The 25,818-nt window shown below is 44.6% G+C and overlaps 1 protein-coding gene across 1 annotated transcript in view; it reads right to left on the bottom strand.

The window, feature by feature from the left end:
- Nucleotides 1-1,637: 1,637 nt before the first annotated feature.
- LOC135552036 (retinoic acid receptor alpha-A-like) overlaps nt 1,638-25,818 on the bottom strand; it is a 122,544-nt gene continuing 98,363 nt past the window's right edge. Inside the window, exons 5-8 of the mRNA XM_064983403.1 lie at nt 21,404-21,580; nt 4,230-4,434; nt 3,138-3,296; nt 1,638-2,982 (exon numbers count right to left, since the gene is read on the bottom strand). Of these exons, the coding sequence (XP_064839475.1) occupies nt 2,741-2,982; nt 3,138-3,296; nt 4,230-4,434; nt 21,404-21,580 (783 nt within the window). The 3' untranslated portion in view covers nt 1,638-2,740. The remainder of the gene's footprint in view (nt 2,983-3,137; nt 3,297-4,229; nt 4,435-21,403; nt 21,581-25,818) is intronic.

Raw genomic sequence — 25,818 nt, forward strand, 5'->3', positions numbered from 1 at the left:
CTTGCCTGGCTTCCACACTGAATATCACTCTGTTTCACTTCACAACAAAGGAACAAACTGAGCAATATTCAATGTGTCTAGGCTATTAACTTTCTAAATAGTGTCCAAATTCTACTCAGTGATTTATGGCTAGATTCAATCCATAGAGGTGAAGATCTGCGGTTGATAAGGAAATGTGTTTTAATAAATGATTAGAATATTACACTCTTGAAACCATAAGTCTGAAACCATGTGATTGTATGAAATTGTTTTGAATCATTAGATTATTATAATGCATGTATGTAAGTGTTAGAATCATTAGATTATTATAATACTGTGTGTGGTTTTAGTCAGTGGAATAATAATAAAACCTGGAGTGTAATTCTTAGTCAGAATCAACGTTTTGGGAACAATGTGTCTAGTATTTTGATAACAGATGTCTGTCTGAGCCAGATTCGGGGCTGACCTTGGCTGGGACACTGAGAACTTGCCAGTCCCAGGTCTCTCCCTCTTAGGGGAGGGCAGGAAGATGCTCTTCTCACGGACTCCCCTGATCTCTATTGGCAGGTGGATTTGATGGTTTGTGTGGAAGTATGTGTGTCACTATAAATTGAAGGTTTTGTACTGTGCACGTCAGAACGTTCCGTGAATAAACATTTAACTATTGTAGACTGGGCCTCTGTCTGTTTCATGTCTATCAGTATCATACAAATCCTGATATGGCAGACTAAGTAGTTAAATGGAATTGGTTAATGAACAGGAGAACATAATTCTCGTATCAGCGGTATACAACGCAATTAAAAGTTAAAGGTAATTTCCAATTGAGCCGACATATGCAGCGTTTAACGTGAATGCAGTCTCTGCAAACGCGGGAACATTGCCTTTACATTTGAATCCCAGTATACAGCAGATCTTCAGCGCTACGGATTGAATCTATCCCTTAGGTGCTGAAGAAAAACAGCTTTACTAAGAATATATTCATAAGATCAGGAGGGCTGTTGCAGTGGCCGATATGGGACAGAAAACAGTGCTGCATTCAGGAGGTAACGTTACAGATAGAAATGTCTTGTTGTTACAGAACTGACATGATTCCCTATTCTACATGACAGAGAAGCGCATGTCTACATAATATAGTTCTATCTGAACACCCCGAATTAACACTACCCGAGCTTACTGCACATTTTAGGGGCTAAGGGTCATATGTAAAGAATCTCATTTGCATCACTGTGGTTTTGCACGAGACCATCTGAGGAACAAGGCAACAGTCAGTCATTCTGTCTCTAGAACTAGGAATGCCTAGTGGGGTCTAGAATCCCAGACATTAGTCTAGTGTACAATCTTCCCGGCCATGTGGTTAGCTCAGGGATATGTATTTTTAAGGATTGCAATGTCCCTGTGTTTTACTGCCAAAACAAGACCCTTCTGTATGTATATAAGGGGTAGGTAGTGATTCTGGGGGTACAGGACTCCTATGAAACCCTGGACCAGAACCCAATGTGCGTTTTGTGTTGCCCAGATGCTTGTAGTTGTCGTTAGCCATAAATGTACACTTACTAGATTGAAACTGCATCAGAGAAACAATTTAGATTTTGGAGAATTTTCAAGAGAATTGCGAGGGAACTTAAAATATACTGTATAACCAAATTCACCTTAAAACAACAGTTCAATTTCTCAGTGGTGCAAGTTTGGGTTAAATAAAGTCTTTGTCAATGAGTGTTGCTCAACCCTTATCTTTAAGCAGAGAGATTTCACTGGTTAAGACTGCTTGGTTTGTCTCTTGGAATGTCATTTTCTGATCAAATCTCAGAAGCCTTTTAGCCTCAGAAACCCTGTACATTACATTACAAGCTGTTATCTGCGGTAGACAGATCCAATCTAGTAATTGAACATCTAGATTCAATCTAGTCATTGTATATCTATGGCTTCGACAGTCTTGCTTCGCCCCTTGAGGAAACAGCTGAAGAGATGCAGCCGCTGATACGGGAGAGAAACCTCTAACGGGCTTTATGGTGAATGCAATGTACACTCAACGAGACATCAACATAAAGAGTCATAAAAGACCAAAAAACAAACATTAAATATAGGAACAAATATAAAGTATTAGTCCTCCAGACTGTCTATATGCGAGAACATTCTATGTAACTGTTTTTGTAAAGGACCTTATATTTTAGGCCCCCCTTTAAACCTTGTCATGTACGTACTGTTTCGCCTCAAACTATAATATTTAAGACAATGAAAAAAGCACCACAAAATTCATCATTGAAACAGAGATTTCTAACCATACAATGGTATGTACAATGTATTCAACAATATGAGAGAGAGAGGGAGATTAAAACCACGCATTAAACTCGGCAAGCCCGTCATGCAGGGATGAATTTACACAGGAGACCTGAGGAGGATGACCTATGACCTTTGTGTACAGGTAAGTGGGTGTGGCCAGACGGGGTCAAACCCAACTCGACCAATCACACCCTAGTCCCGAGACACAACCTCAATCAATTTAGAATTATACACAAACCAACAACTGGTCCTTTTAGGCCTTAGTGCTGTCGTTTTTTAAGGGGAAATGAAGAGATAAAGAGAGAGAAGGAAAGAACAAACGTAAAGGAAAACATAAGAACAAGCAAAGGTGGTGGTCACCAAGGGACCGAAGGCCTGAGGGGAGGAGGAGAGGGGGTCCACCATGCCTGGCTGTTTTTGTGCAAAGGAATGTCAGATAGAGAGAGTGTCTGTCTGAGAGGCCCTTGAGTTCCACGGGGACCTAGGGGTCCTCTTCCTCCTCAGGGGCCACTATGGGCCCATCGCTGTCTGAGGGGTCAGGGGACGCAGGGGAGGGTTTAACCCCCGTACCCCCCTTAGGAGTGCCCTTCTTGGGGCTGCTGCTATCCTCGCCCTGGGTGCTGCTCTGGCCGTCTTGTCCCTCTGAGTTCTCCAGCATCTCCTGGATCAGAGGAGGCATGGAGCCAGGGATCTCCATCTTCAGCGAGATGACCCGCTCCGCACCTGGAGGGAGAGGAAAGGACATATTGCAAAACAAACATATTTCTAAACTATTTTATAGGGCATCTGTGTACAAAGTTTGCCTACTGAAATTCTATTGAATCTATAGTGTGCTCATTTCTACTCAGTTGCATTAGTATATGAGTCTCTGTCTGTACCTTTGGCACTGATGCTGCGGAGGTCGGTGATCTTCATTAGGGCCTTGGGGAACATGTGTGGCTTGCTGGGCCTCCTCTTCCTCACGTAGATCTTCAGAGCTTCCAGTAGAGGCTCCTGGAGCTGGTCGACCTTAGAGGGCTCCTCCAGGTCCTGCCGGTCTGAGAGAGAGACAGGCTATGTATGACCAAGGAGTTGGAAAGACACAGCAGAGTCATAGAGTAGGGCAACACGTAGCCTTTACCAGGCCATATGCCCCATGAGCTTTCACTTTGATATAGTTTGGCATAAAAGGAGCTGTGCTGTAATTGTGTAGAAACTTGGTTAAAAGTAATCTGAATGGAACGGTTTCCATGGAACATTAAAAGGGCCTCAAAAATGGAGTACGAAAAATAAATCAAATTCCACCAACTTCTTTGTATTCAATATCGCACAGTTCTCTAAAGTCAGGAGTCCTATATGGCATTTGTATAATTTTATTTTGACATTATGACTTGTAAAGCATGCAGTACCACTTCAGTCCATTCGGGGTCAGTGTGTGAGTGCGTTGAAAGCACCAGCTCCTGCTGTAGGACCTGAGGCCTGCCAGTCACAGAGTCACATTACTGAGAGACACAGCAGAGTGCTTAGTTCTTCCCCTGGGGATTATACAACAACATGCAATATATGACAAGGCTCTGGGGATTCACACCTTGGAATGGAAACCTTCCCCAATACACCAGTTATACACCGCAGGGGAGGAGCGTGTGTCAGACTGTATTTATAACTGCATTATGCCAGAATGCAGAGATCACTGTGTGTGTTTGAATTCATGTCTGCATGCCGTGTCCCAGCTGAGGGAGCACTACTGTCGGGTGTGTTGTGTGCTGAAACAGGTTGAACGGAACAGTTCAACACGCACGCACGCACACACACGCACACACACACACACACACACGCACGCACGCACGCGCGCGCGCGCGCGCACACACACACGCACACACGTGTAGCTTCACATCTGCCACCTTTAGACTCTGGGCAACATTGACCACTTCTTACATCACCCCACTGTATCAGATGTGTTGCAGAAAGAAAGTGAAGAAGGTGTAGTGTACCTCCAGAGATGAGGCAGATGGCGCTGAGCAGGCCTGTCTCTGTGTCGTCCATCTCCATGGGCAGCAGCTGGTGGGCGAAGGTGAACACCAGGTCGGTGAGCGGGCCGAAGCCTGCGTTGTGCATCTGGGTCCGGTTCAGGGTCAGCCCATCTGAGAAGGTCATGGTGTCCTGGTCCGGAGTGTAACGGGTACAGATACGCAGAATCTATATGACAGGGGAGAGGAGAGAATTATACATTATGTATACACACAGTATGGGAGAGGAGAGGAGAGAATTATACATTATGTATACACACAGTATGGGAGAGGAGAGGAGAGAATTATACATTATGTATACACACAGTATGGGAGGGGAGAGGAGAGAATTATACATTATGTATACACACAGTATGGGAGAGGAGAGGAGAGAATTATACATTATGTATACACACAGTATGGGAGGGGAGAGGAGAGAATTATACATTATGTATACATGCAGTATGGGAGGGGAGAGGAGAGAATTATACATTATGTATACACACAGTATGGGAGGGGAGAGGAGAGAATTATACATTATGTATACACACAGTATGGGAGGGGAGAGGAGAGAATTATACATTATGTATACACACAGTATGGGAGGGGAGAGGAGAGAATTATACATTATGTATACACACAGTATGGGAGGGGAGAGGAGAGAATTATACATTATGTATACATGCAGTATGGGAGGGGAGAGGAGAGAATTATACATTATGTATACACACAGTATGGGAGGGGAGAGGAGAGAATTATACATTATGTATACATGCAGTATGGGAGGGGAGAGGAGAGAATTATACATTATGTATACACACAGTATGGGAGGGGAGAGGAGAGAATTATACATTATGTATACATGCAGTATGGGAGGGGAGAGGAGAGAATTATACATTATGTATACACACAGTATGGGAGGGGAGAGGAGAGAATTATACATTATGTATACACACAGTATGGGAGGGGAGAGGAGAGAATTATACATTATGTATACACGCAGTATGGGAGAGGAGAGAATTATACATTATGTATACACACAGTATGGGAGGGGAGAGGAGAGAATTATACATTATGTATACACACAGTATGGGAGGGGAGAGGAGAGAATTATACATTATGTATACACACAGTATGGGAGGGGAGAGGAGAGAATTATACATTATGTATACACACAGTATGGGAGGGGAGAGGAGAGAATTATACATTATGTATACACGCAGTATGGGAGAGGAGAGGAGAGAATTATACATTATGTATACACGCAGTATGGGAGAGGAGAGAATTATACATTATGTATACACACAGTATGGGAGAGGAGAGGAGAGAATTATACATTATGTATACATGCAGTATGGGAGAGGAGAGAATTATACATTCTGTATACATGCAGTATGGGAGAGGAGAGGAGAGAATTATACATTATGTATACACGCAGTATGGGAGGGGAGAGGAGAGAATTATACATTATGTATACATGCAGTATGGGAGAGGAGAGGAGAGAATTATACATTATGTATACACGCAATATGGGAGGGGAGAGGAGAGAATTATACATTATGTATACATGCAGTATGGGAGAGGAGAGGAGAGAATTATACATTATGTATACACGCAGTATGGAAGGGGAGAGGAGAGAATTATACATTAAGTATACATGCAGTATGGGAGAGGAGAGGAGAGAATTATACATTATGTATACACGCAGTATGGGAGGGGAGAGGAGAGAATTATACATTATGTATACACGCAGTATGGGAGAGGAGATGAGAGAATTATACATTATGTATACATGCAGTATGGGAGAGGAGAGAATTATACATTATGTATACATGCAGTATGGGAGAGGAGAGAATTATACATTATGTATACATGCAGTATGGGAGAGGAGAGGAGAGAATTATACATTATGTATACATGCAGAATGGGAGGGGAGAGGAGAGAATTATACATTATGTATACACACAGTAAGGGAGAGGAGAGGAGAGAATTATACATTATGTATACACGCAGTATGGGAGAGGAGATGAGAGAATTATACATTATGTATACACGCAGTATGGGAGAGGAGATGAGAGAATTATACATTATGTATACACGCAGTATGGGAGAGGAGAGGAGAGAATTATACATTATGTATACACGCAGTTTGGGAGGGGAGAGGAGAGAATTATACATTATGTATACACACAGTATGGGAGACGAGATGAGAGAATTATACATTATGTATACACACAGTATGGGAGGGGAGAGGAGAGAATTATACATTATGTATACACGCAGTATGGGAGAGGAGAGGAGAGGAGAGAATTATACATTATGTATACACACAGTATGGGAGGGAGAGGAGAGAATTATACATTATGTATACACACAGTATGGGAGGGGAGAGGAGAGAATTATACATTATGTATACACACAGTATGGGAGGAGGGGGAGAGGAGAGAATTATACATTATGTATACACACAGTATGGGAGGGGAGAGGAGAGAATTATACATTATGTATACACAGTATGGGAGGGGAGAGGAGAGAATTATACATTATGTATACATGCAGTATGGGAGGGGAGAGGACAGTATGGGAGGGGAGAGGAGAGAATTATACATTATGTATACATGCAGTATGGGAGGGGAGAGGAGAGAATTATACATTATGTATACACACAGTATGGGAGGGGAGAGGAGAGAATTATACATTATGTATACATGCAGTATGGGAGGGAGAGGAGAGAATTATACATTATGTATACACACAGTATGGGAGGGGAGAGGAGAGAATTATACATTATGTATACACACAGTATGGGAGGGAGATGGGGAGAGAATTATACATTATGTATACACACAGTATGGGAGGGGAGAGGAGAGAATTATACATTATGTATACACACAGTATGGGAGGGGAGAGGAGAGAATTATACATTATGTATACACACAGTATGGGAGGGGAGAGGAGAGAATTATACATTATGTATACACACAGTATGGGAGGGGAGAGGAGAGAATTATACATTATGTATACACACAGTATGGGAGGGGAGAGGAGAGAATTATACATTATGTATACACGCAGTATGTATGGGAGAGGAGAGAATTATACATTATGTATACACACAGTATGGGAGAGGAGAGGAGAGAATTATACATTATGTATACATGCAGTATGGGAGAGGAGAGAATTATACATTCTGTATACATGCAGTATGGGAGAGGAGAGGAGAGAATTATACATTATGTATACACGCAGTATGGGAGGGGAGAGGAGAGAATTATACATTATGTATACATGCAGTATGGGAGAGGAGAGGAGAGGAGAGAATTATACATTATGTATACACGCAATATGGGAGGGGAGAGGAGAGAATTATACATTATGTATACATGCAGTATGGGAGAGGAGAGGAGAGAATTATACATTATGTATACACGCAGTATGGAAGGGGAGAGGAGAGAATTATACATTAAGTATACATGCAGTATGGGAGAGGAGAGGAGAGAATTATACATTATGTATACACGCAGTATGGGAGGGGAGAGGAGAGAATTATACATTATGTATACACGCAGTATGGGAGAGGAGATGAGAGAATTATACATTATGTATACATGCAGTATGGGAGAGGAGAGAATTATACATTATGTATACATGCAGTATGGGAGAGGAGAGAATTATACATTATGTATACATGCAGTATGGGAGAGGAGAGGAGAGAATTATACATTATGTATACATGCAGAATGGGAGGGGAGAGGAGAGAATTATACATTATGTATACACACAGTAAGGGAGAGGAGAGGAGAGAATTATACATTATGTATACACGCAGTATGGGAGAGGAGATGAGAGAATTATACATTATGTATACACGCAGTATGGGAGAGGAGATGAGAGAATTATACATTATGTATACACGCAGTATGGGAGAGGAGAGGAGAGAATTATACATTATGTATACACGCAGTTTGGGAGGGGAGAGGAGAGAATTATACATTATGTATACACACAGTATGGGAGAGGAGATGAGAGAATTATACATTATGTATACACACAGTATGGGAGGGGAGAGGAGAGAATTATACATTATGTATACACGCAGTATGGGAGAGGAGAGGAGAGGAGAGAATTATACATTATGTATACACACAGTATGGGAGGGGAGAGGAGAGAATTATACATTATGTATACACACAGTATGGGAGGGGAGAGGAGAGAATTATACATTATGTATACACACAGTATGGGAGGGGAGAGAATTATACATTATGTATACACGCAGTATGGGAGGGGAGAGGAGAGAATTATACATTATGTATACACACAGTATGGGAGAGGAGAGGAGAGAATTATACATTATGTATACACACAGTATGGGAGGGGAGAGGAGAGAATTATACATTATGTATACACACAGTATGGGAGGGGAGAGGAGAGAATTATACATTATGTATACACACAGTATGGGAGGGGAGAGAATTATACATTATGTATACACGCAGTATGGGAGGGGAGAGGAGAGAATTATACATTATGTATACACACAGTATGGGAGAGGAGAGAATTATACATTATGTATACATGCAGTATGGGAGAGGAGAGGAGAGAATTATACATTATGTATACATGCAGTATATGTATATTATGTATACACGCAGTATGGGGAGAGAGGAGAGAATTATACATTATGTATACACGCAGTATGGGAGAGGAGAGAAAAATACATTATGTATACATGCAGTATGGGAGCTGAGAGGAGAGAATTATACATTATGTATACACGCAGTATGGGAGAGGAGAGGAGAGAATTATACATTATGTATACACACAGTACGGGAGAGGAGAGAATAATACATTATGTATACACGCAGTATGGGAGAGGAGAGAATAATACATTATGTATACATGCAGTATGGGAGAGGAGAGGAGAGAATTATACATTATGTATACACGCAGTATGGGAGAGGAGAGGAGAGAATTATACATTATGTATACACGCAGTATGGGAGAGGAGAGGAGAGAATTATACATTATGTATACACGCAGTATGGGAGAGGAGAGGAGAGAATTATACATTATGTATACACGCAGTATGGGAGGGGAGAGGAGAGAATTATACATTATGTATACACACAGTATGGGAGAGGAGAGAATTATACATTATGTATACATGCAGTATGGGAGAGGAGAGGAGAGAATTATACATTATGTATACATGCAGTATGGGAGGGGAGAGGAGAGAATTATACATTATGTATACACGCAGTATGGGAGAGGAGAGGAGAGAATTATACATTATGTATACACTCAGTATGGGAGAGGAGAGGAGAGAATTATACATTATGTATACATGCAGTATGGGAGAGGAGAGGAGAGGAGAGAATTATACATTATGTATACACGCAGTATGGGAGGGGAGAGGAGAGAATTAAACATTATGTATACATGCAGTATGGGAGAGGAGAGAATTATACATTATGTATACATGCAGTATGGGAGAGGAGAGAATTATACATTATGTATACACGCAGTATGGGAGGGGAGAGAATTATACATTATGTATACACGCAGTATGGGAGAGGAGAGAATTATACATTATGTATACACGCAGTATGGGAGAGGAGAGAATAATACATTATGTATACATGCAGTATGGGAGAGGAGAGGAGAGAATTATACATTATGTATACATGCAGTATGGGAGAGGAGAGGAGAGAATTATACATTATGTATACACGCAGTATGGGAGAGGAGAGGAGAGAATTATACATTATGTATACACGCAGTATGGGAGAGGAGAGGAGAGAATTATACATTATGTATACATGCAGTATGGGAGAGGAGAGGAGAGAATTATACATTATGTATACACGCAGTATGGGAGGGGAGAGGAGAGAATTAAACATTATGTATACATGCTGTATGGGAGAGGAGAGAATTATACATTATGTATACATGCAGTATGGGAGAGGAGAGAATTATACATTATGTATACATGCAGTATGGGAGGGGAGAGAATTATACATTATGTATACACACAGTATGGGAGGGGAGAGGAGAGAATTATACATTATGTATACACGCAGTATGGGAGGGGAGAGGAGAGAATTATACATTATGAATACACGCAGTATGGGAGAGGAGAGGAGAGAATTATACATTATGTATACACGCAGTATGGAAGGGGAGAGGAGAGAATTATACATTATGTATACACGCAGTATGGGAGAGGAGAGGAGAGAATTATACATTATGTATACACGCAGTATGGGAGAGGAGAGGAGAGAATTATACATTATGTATACACACAGTATGGGAGGGGAGAGGAGAGAATTATACATTATGTATACACGCAGTATGGGAGGGGAGAAGAGAGAATTATACATTATGTATACACACAGTATGGGAGAGGAGAGAATTATACATTATGTATACACGCAGTATGGGAGGGGAGAGGAGAGAATTATACATTATGTATACACGCAGTATGGGAGAGGAGGGGAGAGGAGAGAATTATACATTATGTATACACGCAGTATGGGAGAGGAGGGAGAGGAGAGAATTATACATTATGTATACACGCAGTATGGGAGAGGAGGGGAGAGGAGAGAATTATACATTATGTATACACGCAGTATGGGAGAGGAGGGGAGAGGAGAGAATTATACATTATGTATACACGCAGTATGGGAGAGGAGGGGAGAGGAGAGAATTATACATTATGTATACACGCAGTATGGGAGAGGAGGGGAGAGGAGAGAATTATACATTATGTATACACACAGTATGGGAGAGGAGAGAATTATACATTATGTATACACGCAGTATGGGAGGGGAGAGGAGAGAATTATACATGATGTGTACACGCAGTATGTGAGAGGAGAGAATTATACATTATGTATACACACAGTATGGGAGAGGAGAGAATTATACATTATGTATACACGCAGTATGGGAGAGGAGGGGAGAGGAGAGAATTATACATTATGTATACATGCAGTATGGGAGAGGAGAGGAGAGAATTATACATTATGTATACATGCAGTATGGGAGAGGAGAGAATTATACATTATGTATACACGCAGTATGGGAGGGGAGAGGAGAGAATTATACATTATGTATACATGCAGTATGGGAGAGGAGAGGAGAGAATTATACATTATGTATACACGCAGTATGGGAGAGGAGGGGAGAGGAGAGAATTATACATTATGTATACACGCAGTATGGGAGAGGAGATGAGAGAATTATACATTATGTATACACGCAGTATGGGAGAGGAGAGAATTATACATTATGTATACACACAGTATGGGAGAGGAGAGGAGAGAATTATACATTATGTATACACGCAGTATGGGAGAGGAGAGGAGAGAATTATACATTATGTATACACACAGTATGGGAGAGGAGAGAATTATACATTATGTATACACACAGTATGGGAGAGGAGAGGAGAGAATTATACATTATGTATACACGCAGTATGGGAGAGGAGAGGAGAGAATTATACATTATGTATACACACAGTATGGGAGGGGAGAGGAGAGAATTATACATTATGTATACACGCAGTATGGGAGAGGAGAGGAGAGAATTATACATTATGTATACACGCAGTATGGGAGAGGAGAGGATTATACATTATGTATACACACAGTATGGGAGAGGAGAGGAGAGAATTATACATTATGTATACACGCAGTATGGGAGAGGAGAGGAGAGAATTATACATTATGTATACACACAGTATGGGAGGGGAGAGGAGAGAGGGACCCTGAGGGAGAGAAAAGGGACAGTGAGGGGAGAAGAGGATAGAGGGACAGTGAGGGAGAGTAGAGGGACAGTGAGGGGAGAAGAGGATAGAGGGACAGTGAGGGAGAGTAGAGGGACAGTGAGGGGAGAAGAGGAGAGGGACAGTGAGGGAGAGAAGAGGAGAGGGACAGTGAGGGGATAAGAGGAGAGGGACAGTGAGGAGGAGAAGAGGAGAGAGGGACCCTGAGGGAGAGAAAAGGGACAGTGAGGGGAGAAGAGGATAGAGGGACAGTGAGGGAGAGAAGAGGAGAGGGACAGTGAGGGGAGAAGAGGAGAGGGACAGTGAGGGAGAGTAGAGGGACAGTGAGGAGGAGAAGAGGAGAGAAAAGGGACAGTGAGGGGAGAAGAGGATAGAGGGACAGTGAGGGAGAGTAGAGGGACAGTGAGGGGAGAAGAGGAGAGGGACAGTGAGGGAGAGTAGAGGGACAGTGAGGAGGAGAAGAGGAGAGAGGTACCGTGAGGGAGAGAAAAGGGACAGTGAGGGGAGAAGAGGATAGAGGGACAGTGAGGGAGAGGAGAGGGACAGTGAGGGGAGAAGAGGATAGAGGGACAGTGAGGGAGAGGAGAGGGACAGTGAGGGAAAGAGTAGACAAACTCAAAACGAAGCCCACTGAGAGAAGCTAGGGACAAGGCCATGCACTAGTTATACTATATACCTGGAGCTAGGACTGACAAGTTTCACAGCCAACAAAGACTAAAGAGAGAAACCACCTCTATGGTCATGACCTTGAGGAGGAACCTCACAGTGTTTCTGTATGCCTGCTGCTGGATTCTACTATACAATGTGTGTGTGTGTATGTGTGTGTGTGTGTCTGGCCAGCCGGTGTTTGAATCTCTGCCAGCCTCCATGTTTTATTCTGTTTCAAGTTGCGGACGCTCCTGCCACTCACTGTCAACGTGCACTCACACGTACAGACACACACCACTCACTAGCTGTCAGTGCCAGCCCACTCAACTGGCTTCAAAGCCTGACACTGTCTGTCTCTTCATCAAGCACACACACGCACGCACGCACGCACGCACACACACACACACACACACACACACACACACACACACACACACACACACACACACACACACACACACACACACACACACCGTTTGTTCCTTCTTCACACACTCGTTGACCCAGGTGTGTGTGTGTGTGTGTGTGTGTGTGAGAGAGCAGGACTTGAACTTCTCACCTCTTCAACCCCAGTGACTTGTCACATTTGACAAATACCACTTAGTCATAACAAACAAATCCATCTAGCATTACTGCAAATCACCCATCTAATCAGTGCTAAGAGCACAGGGATAGTAGCACGTCCTGTTATCTCGCTCACACAGCCGGACAGTGTGGCAGCTGCTCTCATCACACCAGGAAGTGATAGAATGATACAGCCACTACTAATCTAGACCACCAGAAACCCCAATAACACTACTGATAAGTAGGATAACATCTATCCATTTCAGAATACACTGCAGTCTCTGGACAGAACAACATATATACAGACGTCGATCATGATCACAATCGTCATGACATTTACTTGACTAAAGCTATTAAATATTTAATACGACTTTATTAAATACCACCCCCGTGATACATGATTCTAACCCTGGGCACTGAACAGTGAGACTATTGTAGCTGCTGTTCTGTGAGCTACCAGTGTAGAGAAAGAGACAGAGAGAAGGGCCTTTTCAGGTCAGGCTGACCTGGGGGGAGGGGTCTGATCTGAGGATGAGAGGAGAGAGAGAGGTAAGGAGCTGACTGAGGATAACCCTGTGGAGACAGAGAGAGAGGTAAGGAGCTGACTGAGGATAACCCTGTGGAGACAGAGAGAGAGGTAAGGAGCTGACTGAGGATAACCCTGTGGAGACAGAGAGAGAGGTAAGGAGCTGACTGAGGATAACCCTGTGGAGACAGAGAGAGGTAAGGAGCTGACTGAGGATAACCCTGTGGAGACAGAGAGAGAGGTAAGGAGCTGACTGAGGATAACCCTGTGGAGACAGAGAGAGAGGCAAGGAGCTGACTGAGGATAACCCTGTGGAGACAGAGAGAGAGGTAAGGGGCTGACTGAGGATAACCCTGTGGAGACAGAGAGAGAGGTAAGGAGCTGACTGAGGATAACCCTGTGGAGACAGAGAGAGAGGTAAGGAGCTGACTGAGGATAACCCTGTGGAGACAGAGAGAGAGGCAAGGAGCTGACTGAGGATAACCCTGTGGAAACAGAGAGAGAGGCAAGGAGCTGACTGAGGATAACCCTGTGGAAACAGAGAGAGAGGTAAGGGGCTGACTGAGGATAACCCTGTGGAGACAGAGAGAGAGGCAAGGAGCTGACTGAGGATAACCCTGTGGAGACAGAGAGAGAGGTAAGGGGCTGACTGAGGATAACCCTGTGGAGACAGAGAGAGAGGTAAGGGGCTGACTGAGGATAACCCTGTGGAGACAGAGAGAGAGGCAAGGAGCTGACTGAGGATAACCCTGTGGAGACAGAGAGAGAGGCAAGGAGCTGACTGAGGATAACCCTGTGGAGACAGAGAGAGAGGCAAGGAGCTGACTGAGGATAACCCTGTGGAGACAGAGAGAGAGGTAAGGGGCTGACTGAGGATAACCCTGTGGAAACAGAGAGAGAGGCAAGGAGCTGACTGAGGATAACCCTGTGGAGACAGAGAGAGAGGCAAGGAGCTGACTGAGGATAACCCTGTGGAGACAGAGAGAGAGGTAAGGAGCTGACTGAGGATAACCCTGTGGAGACAGAGAGAGAGGTAAGGAGCTGACTGAGGATAACCCTGTGGAAACAGAGAGAGAGGCAAGGAGCTGACTGAGGATAACCCTGTGGAGACAGAGAGAGAGGCAAGGAGCTGACTGAGGATAACCCTGTGGAGACAGAGAGAGACACATGACTCTGGAGCTTGACACAATCCACCCCTCTCTCCTCTCCTCTCCTCTCCTCTCCTCTCCTCTCCTCTCCTCTCCTCTCCTCTCCTCTCCTCTCCTTCTTTCTCCCCCTCCTCTCTCTCCTGCCTCTTTGTTCTCTTCTCTCTCTCATACTGAGGCTTTATTATCACAGCATGGGATTGCACTACTCCTAAATAAACAAATATATAAACAAACAGCACTCAGCCAGGGGCGATCTTCTAACAATGTGCTCCCCTGTATTTCAGATTCCTGCTCCAGAAAAACATACAGCAACCCAGACAAATATGAACAAAAACAACTTCACTGCAGAAAGACACAAGCATTTCAATCATTTATTAGATTTGGAGCCGTTACATCTGAAACACTAACCTAGTGTCCTCTGGTTAAGGATGGCTCCTCCACATACTGATCGACTGTCAGCATAAATTAACCTTCTCTACAATTGGCTGGCTGCGCAAACTGACCAATAAGGTCTAAGGACCAGACTCTAGGGAGGAAGTTCAGAGGTTTCAGCGCATTGCCTAGCGTATTGACTGGCGTATTGACTAGCGTATTGCCTAGCGTACTGACTAGCGTAATTGACTAGCGTACTAACTAGTGTATTGACTAGTGTAATGCCTAGCGTATTGCCTAGCGTATTGACTAGCGTGACTAGCGTATTGACTAGCGTATTGCCTAGCGTATTGACTAGCGTAATGCCTAGCGTATTGCCTAGCGTATTGACTAGCGTATTGCCTAGCGTATTGTCTAGCGTATTGACTAGCGTAATGCCTAGCGTATTGCCTAGCGTATTGACTAGCGTGACTAGTGTATTGACTAGCGTATTGCCTAGCGTATTGTCTAGCGTATTGACTAGCGTAATGCCTAGCGTATTGACTAGCGTGACTAGCGTATTGACTAGCGTACTGACTAGCGTAATTGACTAGCGTAATGCCTAGCGTATTGACTAGCGTGACTAGCGTATTGACTAGCGTATTACCTAGCGTATTGTCTAGCGTATTTGACTAGTGTATTGACTAGCGAATTGACTAGCGTGACTAGCGGATTGACTAGCGTATTGCCTAGCGGATTGACTAGCGTACTGACTAGCGTATTGACTAGCGTACTGACTAGCGTATTGACTAGCGTATTGACTAGCGTATTGACTAGCGTACTGACTAGTGTATTGACTAGCGTATTGACTAGCGTACTGACTAGCGTATTGACTAGCGTACTGACTAGTGTATTGACTAGCGTATTGACTAGCGTATTGACTAGCGTACTGACTAGCGCATTGACTAGTGTGACTTGCGTATTGCCTAGCGTATTGACTAGCGTACTGACTAGCGTATTGCCTAGCTACCTCAACGGAGAGAGCAAACCCAGCTATCAGAGATCTTTACACACTAAACAGTACCTGTTCATGTGGTAAAGGTACGTAAAGGTGTGGTAAAGGTACGCTATGTGTTTCTGCATGGATTCACAGCTCTAATCTGTGTCATTCGTCAGGCGAGCTCAATTCCTGCTGTGATTCACAGCGCTAATCTGTGTCATTCGTCAGGTGAGCTCAATTCCTGCTGTGATTCACAGCTCTAATCTGTGTCATTCGTCAGGCGAGCTCAATTCCTGCTGTGATTCACAGCGCTAATCTGTGTCATTCGTCAGGCGAGCACAATTCCTGCTGTGATTCACAGCTCTAATCTGTGTCATTCGTCAGGCGAGCACAATTCCTGCTGTGATTCACAGCGCTAATCTGTGTCATTCGTCAGGCGAGCACAATTTCTGCTGTGATTCACAGAGCTAATCTGTGTCATTCATCAGGCGAGCACAATTCCTGCTGTGATTCACAGTGCTAATCTCTGTCATTTGTCAGGCGAGCACAATTCCTGCTGTGATTCACAGTGCTAATCTCTGTCATGTGTTTAGCGAGCACAATTCCTGCTGTGATTCACAGTGCTAATCTCTGTCATTTGTCAGGCGAGCACAATTCCTGCTGTGATTCACAGTGCTAATCTCTGTCATTTGTCAGGCGAGCACAATTCCTGCTGTGATTCACAGTGCTAATCTCTGTCATGTGTCAGGCGAGCACAATTCCTGCTGTGATTCACAGTGCTAATCTCTGTCTGTCACGGCTTTCGTTGTGGGAAGGAGGAGCGGACCAAAATGCAGCGTAGTTGTGATTCATTTTATTTGATAAGGAAACTATACGCGATTAAACTAACAAAATAACAAACGTACGAAAACCGAAAACAGCCCTATCTGGTGCAAAACACAGAGACAGGAACAATTACCCACAAACACACAGTGTAACCCAGGCTACCTAAATATGGTTCCCAATCAGAGACAATGACTAACACCTGCCTCTGATTGAGAACCATATCAGGCCAGACATAGAAATAGACAAACAAGACATCCAACATAGAATGCCCACTCAGATCACACCCTGACCAACCAAAACATAGAAACATACAAATAAACTATGGTCAGGGTGTGACACTGTCATTTGTCAGGCAAGCACAATTCCTGCTGTGATTCACAGCTCTAATCTGTGTCATTCGTCAGGCGAGCACAATTCCTGCTGTGATCCACAACGCTAATCTGTGTCGTCAGGCGAGCACAATTACTGCTGTGATTCACAGCTCTAATCTGTGTCATTCGTCAGGCGAGCACAATTCCTGCTATGATCCACAACGCTAATCTGTGTCATTCGTTAGGCGAGCACAATTCCTGCTGTGATTCACAGCTCTAATCTGTGTCATTCGTCAGGCGAGCACAATTCCTGCTGTGATTCACAGCTCTAATCTGTGTCATTCGTCAGGCGAGCACAATTCCTGTTATGATCCACAACGCTAATCTGTGTCGTCAGGCGAGCACAATTCCTGCTGTGATTCACAGCTCTAATCTGTGTCATTCGTCAGGCGAGCACAATTCCTGCTGTGATTCACAGCGCTAATCTGTGTCATTCGTCAGGCGAGCACAATTCCTGCTGTGATTCACAGTGCTAATCTCTGTCTGTCACGGCTTTCGTTGTGGGAAGGAGGAGCGGACCAAAATGCAGCGTAGTTGTGATTCATTTTATTTGATAAGGAAACTATACGCGATTAAACTAACAAAATAACAAACGTACGAAAACCGAAAACAGCCCTATCTGGTGCAAAACACAGAGACAGGAACAATTACCCACAAACACACAGTGTAACCCAGGCTACCTAAATATGGTTCCCAATCAGAGACAATGACTAACACCTGCCTCTGATTGAGAACCATATCAGGCCAGACATAGAAATAGACAAACAAGACATCCAACATAGAATGCCCACTCAGATCACACCCTGACCAACCAAAACATAGAAACATACAAATAAACTATGGTCAGGGTGTGACACTGTCATTTGTCAGGCAAGCACAATTCCTGCTGTGATTCACAGCTCTAATCTGTCATTCGTCAGGCGAGCACAATTCCTGCTGTGATTCACAGCGCTAATCTGTGTCATTCGTCAGGCGAGCACAATTACTGCTGTGATTCACAACGCTAATCTGTGTCATTCGTCACGCGACCACAATTCCTGCTGTGATTCACAGCGCTAATCTGTGTCATTCGTCAGGCGAGCACAATTCCTGCTGTGATTCACAGCGCTAATCTGTGTCATTCGTCACGTGAGCACAATTCCTGCTGTGATTCACAGCTCTAATCTGTGTCATTTGTCAGGTGAGCACAATTCCTGCTGTGATTCACAGCTCTAATCTGTGTCATTCGTCAGGCGAGCACAATTCCTGCTGTGATCCACAACGCTAATCTGTGTCGTCAGGCGAGCACAATTACTGCTGTGATTCACAGCTCTAATCTGTGTCATTCGTCAGGCGAGCACAATTCCTGCTGTGATTCACAGCTCTAATCTGTCATTCGTCAGGCGAGCACAATTCCTGCTATGATCCACAACGCTAATCTGTGTCATTCGTTAGGCGAGCACAATTCCTGCTGTGATTCACAGCTCTAATCTGTGTCATTCGTCAGGCGAGCACAATTCCTGCTGTGATCCACAACGCTAATCTGTGTCGTCAGGCGAGCACAATTACTGCTGTGATTCACAGCTCTAATCTGTGTCATTCGTCAGGCGAGCACAATTCCTGCTATGATCCACAACGCTAATCTGTGTCGTCAGGCGAGCACAATTCCTGCTGTGATTCACAGCTCTAATCTGTGTCATTCGTCAGGCGAGCACAATTCCTGCTGTGATCCACAACGCTAATCTGTGTCGTCAGGCGAGCACAATTACTGCTGTGATTCACAGCGCTAATCTGTGTCATTCGTCAGGCGAGCACAATTCCTGCTGTGATTCACAGCGCTAATCTGTGTCATTCGTCACGTGAGCACAATTCCTGCTGTGATTCACAGCTCTAATCTGTGTCATTTGTCAGGTGAGCACAATTCCTGCTGTGATTCACAGCTCTAATCTGTGTCATTCGTCAGGCGAGCACAATTCCTGCTGTGATCCACAACGCTAATCTGTGTCGTCAGGCGAGCACAATTACTGCTGTGATTCACAGCTCTAATCTGTGTCATTCGTCAGGCGAGCACAATTCCTGCTGTGATTCACAGCTCTAATCTGTCATTCGTCAGGCGAGCACAATTCCTGCTATGATCCACAACGCTAATCTGTGTCATTCGTTAGGCGAGCACAATTCCTGCTGTGATTCACAGCTCTAATCTGTGTCATTCGTCAGGCGAGCACAATTCCTGCTGTGATCCACAACGCTAATCTGTGTCGTCAGGCGAGCACAATTACTGCTGTGATTCACAGCTCTAATCTGTGTCATTCGTCAGGCGAGCACAATTCCTGCTATGATCCACAACGCTAATCTGTGTCGTCAGGCGAGCACAATTCCTGCTGTGATTCACAGCTCTAATCTGTGTCATTCGTCAGGCGAGCACAATTCCTGCTGTGATCCACAACGCTAATCTGTGTCGTCAGGCGAGCACAATTACTGCTGTGATTCACAGCTCTAATCTGTGTCATTCGTCAGGCGAGCACAATTCCTGCTATGATCCACAACGCTAATCTGTGTCGTCAGGCGAGCACAATTCCTGCTGTGATTCACAGCTCTAATCTGTGCCATTCGTCAGGCGAGCACAATTCCTGCTGTGATTCACAGCTCTAATCTGTGTCATTCGTCAGGCGAGCACAATTCCTGCTGTGATTCACAGCGCTAATCTGTGTCATTCGTCAGGCGAGCACAATTCCTGCTGTGATTCACAGCGCTAAAATGTGTCATTCGTCAGGCGAGCACAATTACTGCTGTGATTCACATCGCTAATCTGTGTCATTCGTTAGGCGAGCACAATTCCTGCTGTGATTCACAGCTCTAATCTGTGTCATTCGTCAGGCGAGCACAATTCCTGCTGTGATCCACAACGCTAATCTGTGTCGTCAGGCGAGCACAATTACTGCTGTGATTCACAGCTCTAATCTGTGTCATTCGTCAGGCGAGCACAATTCCTGCTATGATCCACAACGCTAATCTGTGTCATTCGTTAGGCGAGCACAATTCCTGCTGTGATTCACAGCTCTAATCTGTGTCATTCGTCAGGCGAGCACAATTCCTGCCGTGATCCACAACGCTAATCTGTGTCGTCAGGCGAGCACAATTACTGCTGTGATTCACAGCTCTAATCTGTGTCATTCGTCAGGCGAGCACAATTCCTGCTATGATCCACAACGCTAATCTGTGTCGTCAGGCGAGCACAATTCCTGCTGTGATTCACAGCTCTAATCTGTGTCATTCGTCAGGTGAGCACAATTCCTGCTGTGATCCACAACGCTAATCTGTGTCATTCGTCAGGCGAGCACAATTACTGCTGTGATTCACAGCTCTAATCTGTGTCATTCGTCAGGCGAGCACAATTCCTGCTGTGATTCACAGCTCTAATCTGTGTCATTCGTCAGGCGAGCACAATTCCTGCTGTGATCCACAACGCTAATCTGTGTCGTCAGGCGAGCACAATTACTGCTGTGATTCACAGCTCTAATCTGTGTCATTCGTCAGGCGAGCACAATTCCTGCTATGATTACATTTGCAAAAATGAACACTGAGTAGTAGGGCTTTGTCTCAACTCTTCCTGGAGCACAGATTGGTAAACTACTACATTATCCCTCCTTGGATGTCCATGTACATTGTAACTATCCTGTAGAAGTGACTTAATCAGTGTCAGTTAACCATTAGGGACCAGAGGTTGAGGAACACTGATATGAAGAAATAAAACTAGTCTTACTACATAGGAATGAATGCACTAACTATGTACATAAGCGATGTATTGCTTTTCAAACTACTGATACGTACCAGTATGTCAAGGAAGGCAGCTTTGTTCAGTGTGATCTGTGTGTGTGTGTGTGTGTGTGTGTGTGTGTGTGTGTGTGTGTGTGTGTGTGTGTGTGTGTGTGTGTGTGCGACAGTCAGTCCTTACCAGTATGTCGAGGCAGGCAGCTTTAAGCAGCGTGATCTGGTCAGCTATGGTGAGTCCTGTAAAACCAGGTACTCGTTTGGCAAACTCCACGATCTTTATAATGCACTTAGTAGCCAGCTCACTGAACTTATCCCACAGCCCCAGGTCCAGCCTCACGCGTTGTTCCGCACTCGACTTCTGGAGGGGAGAGAGAGAGAACACAGACTCATGCATTAGCAAGCATGCCAACACACGGAGACACTCACACACACACACACACAGACAGACAGACAGACAGACAGACAGACAGACAGACAGACAGACAGACAGACAGACGGACAGAGAGTAAGGCGAGAGGCCGAGAGGCACCATCATCATGAGACACAGATCCAGTCTTCACCCATACACTCTATCTCACTGTATATAAATAATAGACACTCCACCATGAAACTATATATCTATAGCCGAGGTTGTTGTTGTTGTCGCAAATAGAGCTGAGCTGAGGGCGCAGTAATGAGAGAGAGGGAGCAGGAGTGGAGGAGAGGAGAGGGAGGGGGAGAGGGAGAGAGAGAGGGAGAGAGAGAGTGGGGGGAAGTAGAGTGGGGGGAAAAGAGAGAGACCAGTAGAGAGAGTGGGGGAGAGAGAGAAAGAGAAAGGGAGAGAGAGAGGGAGAGAGAGGGGGAGAGAGAGCGTAAGAGAGAGATAGAAAGTGAGAGAGCAAGAGGGAGAGAGAGGTAGTGAGAGAGTGGGGGGTGGAGAGAGAGAGAGGGAGAGAGAGGGAGAGCGAGAGTGGAAGGGGGACAGGAATCAGCCATACAGCTGTGACAGGTAGCAGGGAACATTTTGAAGGGAGAGGAATAGAGGTGACGTATCTATATGTACCAGGCCCTACACTAACACACTGAGAGGAGAGGAGAGAGAGAGGAAAAGGGAGAAAGTAGAGACATGGAAAGGAGAAGGAAATAAAAGGAATAAAGAGGAGAGAGACAGGAAAATGGCAAGCCATTAGGGAGTGGAGAATAGTGATAGGGCTAGGAATGAGACAATGTGGGAGGAAGAGGAGGAGAAGCTGAAAGAGAAAGTGAGTTTGAGGGAGGTAGGAAGGCAGGCAGGCAGACAGGCAGACAGGCAGACCGTAAGCAGTATTTGTCTGAAGAAACTTGGGGATGATGAGTCGTAGGTGTGTAAACATGGCACTCCCTGCCCTTGTTATAAAGTTGTTCAAAAGGCTCTTCAGTCCAGATCTTACAGTGGGTACATCTTAACATAATCAACTCCCACGTATTGACAGCCAGATCATCTCTACGTACTGAATTAATATATTGTTGTTTTCATCAGCAGCAGTTTGTCTTTGGTGAGGAAGTGAGGAGGAGGAGAAGGGGGGACTGGAAGAGGGAGATGAGGAAGAGGGGTAGAGGAAGAGGAGCAGAGGGAGAGGATGAGGAGGGGTGCGAGGAAGAGGGAGGAGGAGGAGGGGGGAGAGGAAGAGGGAGAGGAGGAGGGGGAGAGGAAGAGGGAGAGGAGGAGGAGGGGGGAGAGGAAGAGGGACAGGAGAAGGAGGAGGAGGGGGAGAGAAGGAGGGGGGAGAGGAAGAGGGAGAGGAGGAGGAGGGGGAGAGGAAGAGGGAGAGGAGAGGGAGGGGGAGAGGAAGAGAGAGAGGAGGAGGAGGGGGGAGAGGAAGAGGGATAGGAGGAGGAGGAGAGGAAGAGGATGAGGAGGGAGAGGGAGAGAGGGAGGGAGGGATGGATAAAGAGAGGAGAGTGAGAGAAAGAGAGAAAAAAGAGGCAGACAAAGCACCATTCGGGGAATTGCTTACCTTACAGAGGTGTGTGTGTGTGTATGTATGTGTGTGTGTGTGTGTGTATGTATGTGTGTGTGTGCGTGTGTGTGTGCGTGCGTGCGTGTAGGAAGTGTGTGTTCAGTATTACTGTGGATGGAGAAGCTGATGATCATTTGTTTGTTTTTAGATAGTTAACATGAAATGGCCCATCTGTTCTGGATGACTGGGCCTTCACAGCCGGCCTGCCTGTACTCACAGCAAGGTCACACACACAGGTTGAAGTGTGTCTGTGTTTGCATGCATGTTTGTGCGTGTGTAACGCGTGTGTGTGAGTGTGTTAAGGTGTGCACAAGTGTTTAACGTTCTGTTTGACTGTGAACTTTATCCATAAAAAAGTTAAACTATCGCCCCCCAAAACGCTGCCTGAATACATCTTTAATTGTATTCCTCCATATGTCGTCATTGACAGTTCAGAGAAAACTACGACTTTATGACTTTCACAGTTCAGAAAATAAAGGAAACACTAACGTCTCTGTCCTTGTTCACTTCACAGTCAAAGAAAGAGGCAGACAGACAGACAGACAGACAGACAGACAGACAGACAGACAGACAGAGAAAGGCCTTTTGAATTTAATTGAGAGCGAGAAAGAGACAGAGACAGAAAAAGAGAGAGACAGAGAGAGTGAGAGAGAGACACAGAGAGAGAGAGTGACAGAGAGACAGAGAGAGACACACACAGAGAGTGACAGAGAGACAAAGAGAGACAGAGAGAGTGAGAGTGACAGAGAGAGACAGAGAGAGTGAGAGAGAGACACAGAGAGAGAGTGACAGAGAGACAGAGAGAGACAGAGATAGTGACAGAGAGACAGAGAGAGACAGAGATAATGAGAGTGACGGAGAGACAGAGAGAGACAGAGAGAGTGAGAGTGACAGAGAGAGAGAGTGACAGAGAGAGTGAGAGAGAGACAGAGAGAGAGTGATAGAGAGACAAAGAGACAGAGAGAGTGAGAGTGACAGAGAGAGAGTGACAGAGAGAGTGAGAGAGAGACACAGAGAGAGAGTGATAGACAGAGAGAGACAGAGAGAGTGAGAGTGACAGAGAGAGAGAGAGTGACAGAGAGATTGAGAGAGAGACACAGAGAGAGAGTGACAGAGAGACAGAGAGAGTGACAGAGAGAGAGAGAGTGACAGAGAGATTGAGAGACAGACACAGAGTGAGAGTGACAGAGAGACAGAGTGAGTGACAGAGAGAGAGTGACAGAGAGAGTGATGTTTTGTGGATTTGTGACCTGTTGCCACGAGAAAAGGGCAACCAGTGAAGAACACGCACCATTGTAAATACAACCCATATCTATGCTTATTTATTTTATCTTGTGTCCTTACATTGTAAAAACACTGTATATATATATATAATATGACATTTGTAATGTCTTTATTGCTTTGAAACTTCTGTATGTGTGATGTCTACTGTTAATTTTTTATTGTTTATTTCACTTTATATATAGTATCTGCCTTACTTGCTTTGGCAATGTTAACACATGTTTCCCATGCCAATAAAGCCCTTGAATTGAATTGAATTGAGTGAGAGAAACACAGAGAGAGAGTGACAGAGAGAGTGAGAGAGAGACACAGAGAGAGAGTGACAGAGAGAGTGAGAGAGACAGAGAGAGAGTGAGACACAGAGAGAGTGACAGAGACAGAGAGAGACAGCGAGTGACAGAGAGACAGAGAGAGACAGAGAGAGAGAGAGTGACAGAGAGAGACAGAGAGAGAGTGACAGAGTGCAACATACAAAAAAGATGAGTAGATGGGACGTGGGGTTAAGTGAGAGAGACATGAGGTGTTTAAATCACTGTGAAAAAGCTGCAGCAGCCACGACAGACACACATCCCACATCTCACTGACAACACACACTACTGTACTGTGTGTCACTGACAATACCTACTACTATAGTGTGTGTCACTGACAACACATACTACTGTACTATGTGAAACTGACAATACATACTACTGTACTGTGTGTCACTGACAATACATACTACTGTACTCTGTGTCACTGACAATACCTACTACTGTAGTGTGTGTCACTGACAACACATACTACTGTAGTGTGTGTCACTGACAATACATACTACTGTACTCTGTGTCACTGACAACACATACTACTGTACTGTGTGTCACTGACAATACACACTACTGTACTCTGTGTCACTGACAATACCTACTACTATAGTGTGTGTCACTGACAACACATACTACTGTACTATGTGAAACTGACAATACCTACTACTGTAGTGTGTGTCACTGACAATACCTACTACTGTAGTGTGTGTCACTGACAACACATACTACTGTACTATGTGAAACTGACAATACATACTACTGTGCTGTGTGTCACTGACAATACATACTACTGTACTGTGTGTCACTGACAATCTCTTCTACTGTACATACTGTGTGTCACTGACAATATATAGTACTGTACTGTGTGTCACTGACAATCCCTACTACTGTATGTACTGTGTGTCACTGACAATACATAGTACTGGACTGTGTGTCGCTTCAGACGGGTGGATGTTGGGAGGAAAGAGGAGCGGAGTTGGAGATGGAGGGATGGGGATGGAGGGATGGGGATGGAGGGATGGTGATGGAGGGAT

The sequence above is a fragment of the Oncorhynchus masou genome, chromosome 13, assembly GCF_036934945.1.
Source record: "Oncorhynchus masou masou isolate Uvic2021 chromosome 13, UVic_Omas_1.1, whole genome shotgun sequence".
Taxonomy (NCBI): domain Eukaryota; kingdom Metazoa; phylum Chordata; class Actinopteri; order Salmoniformes; family Salmonidae; genus Oncorhynchus; species Oncorhynchus masou.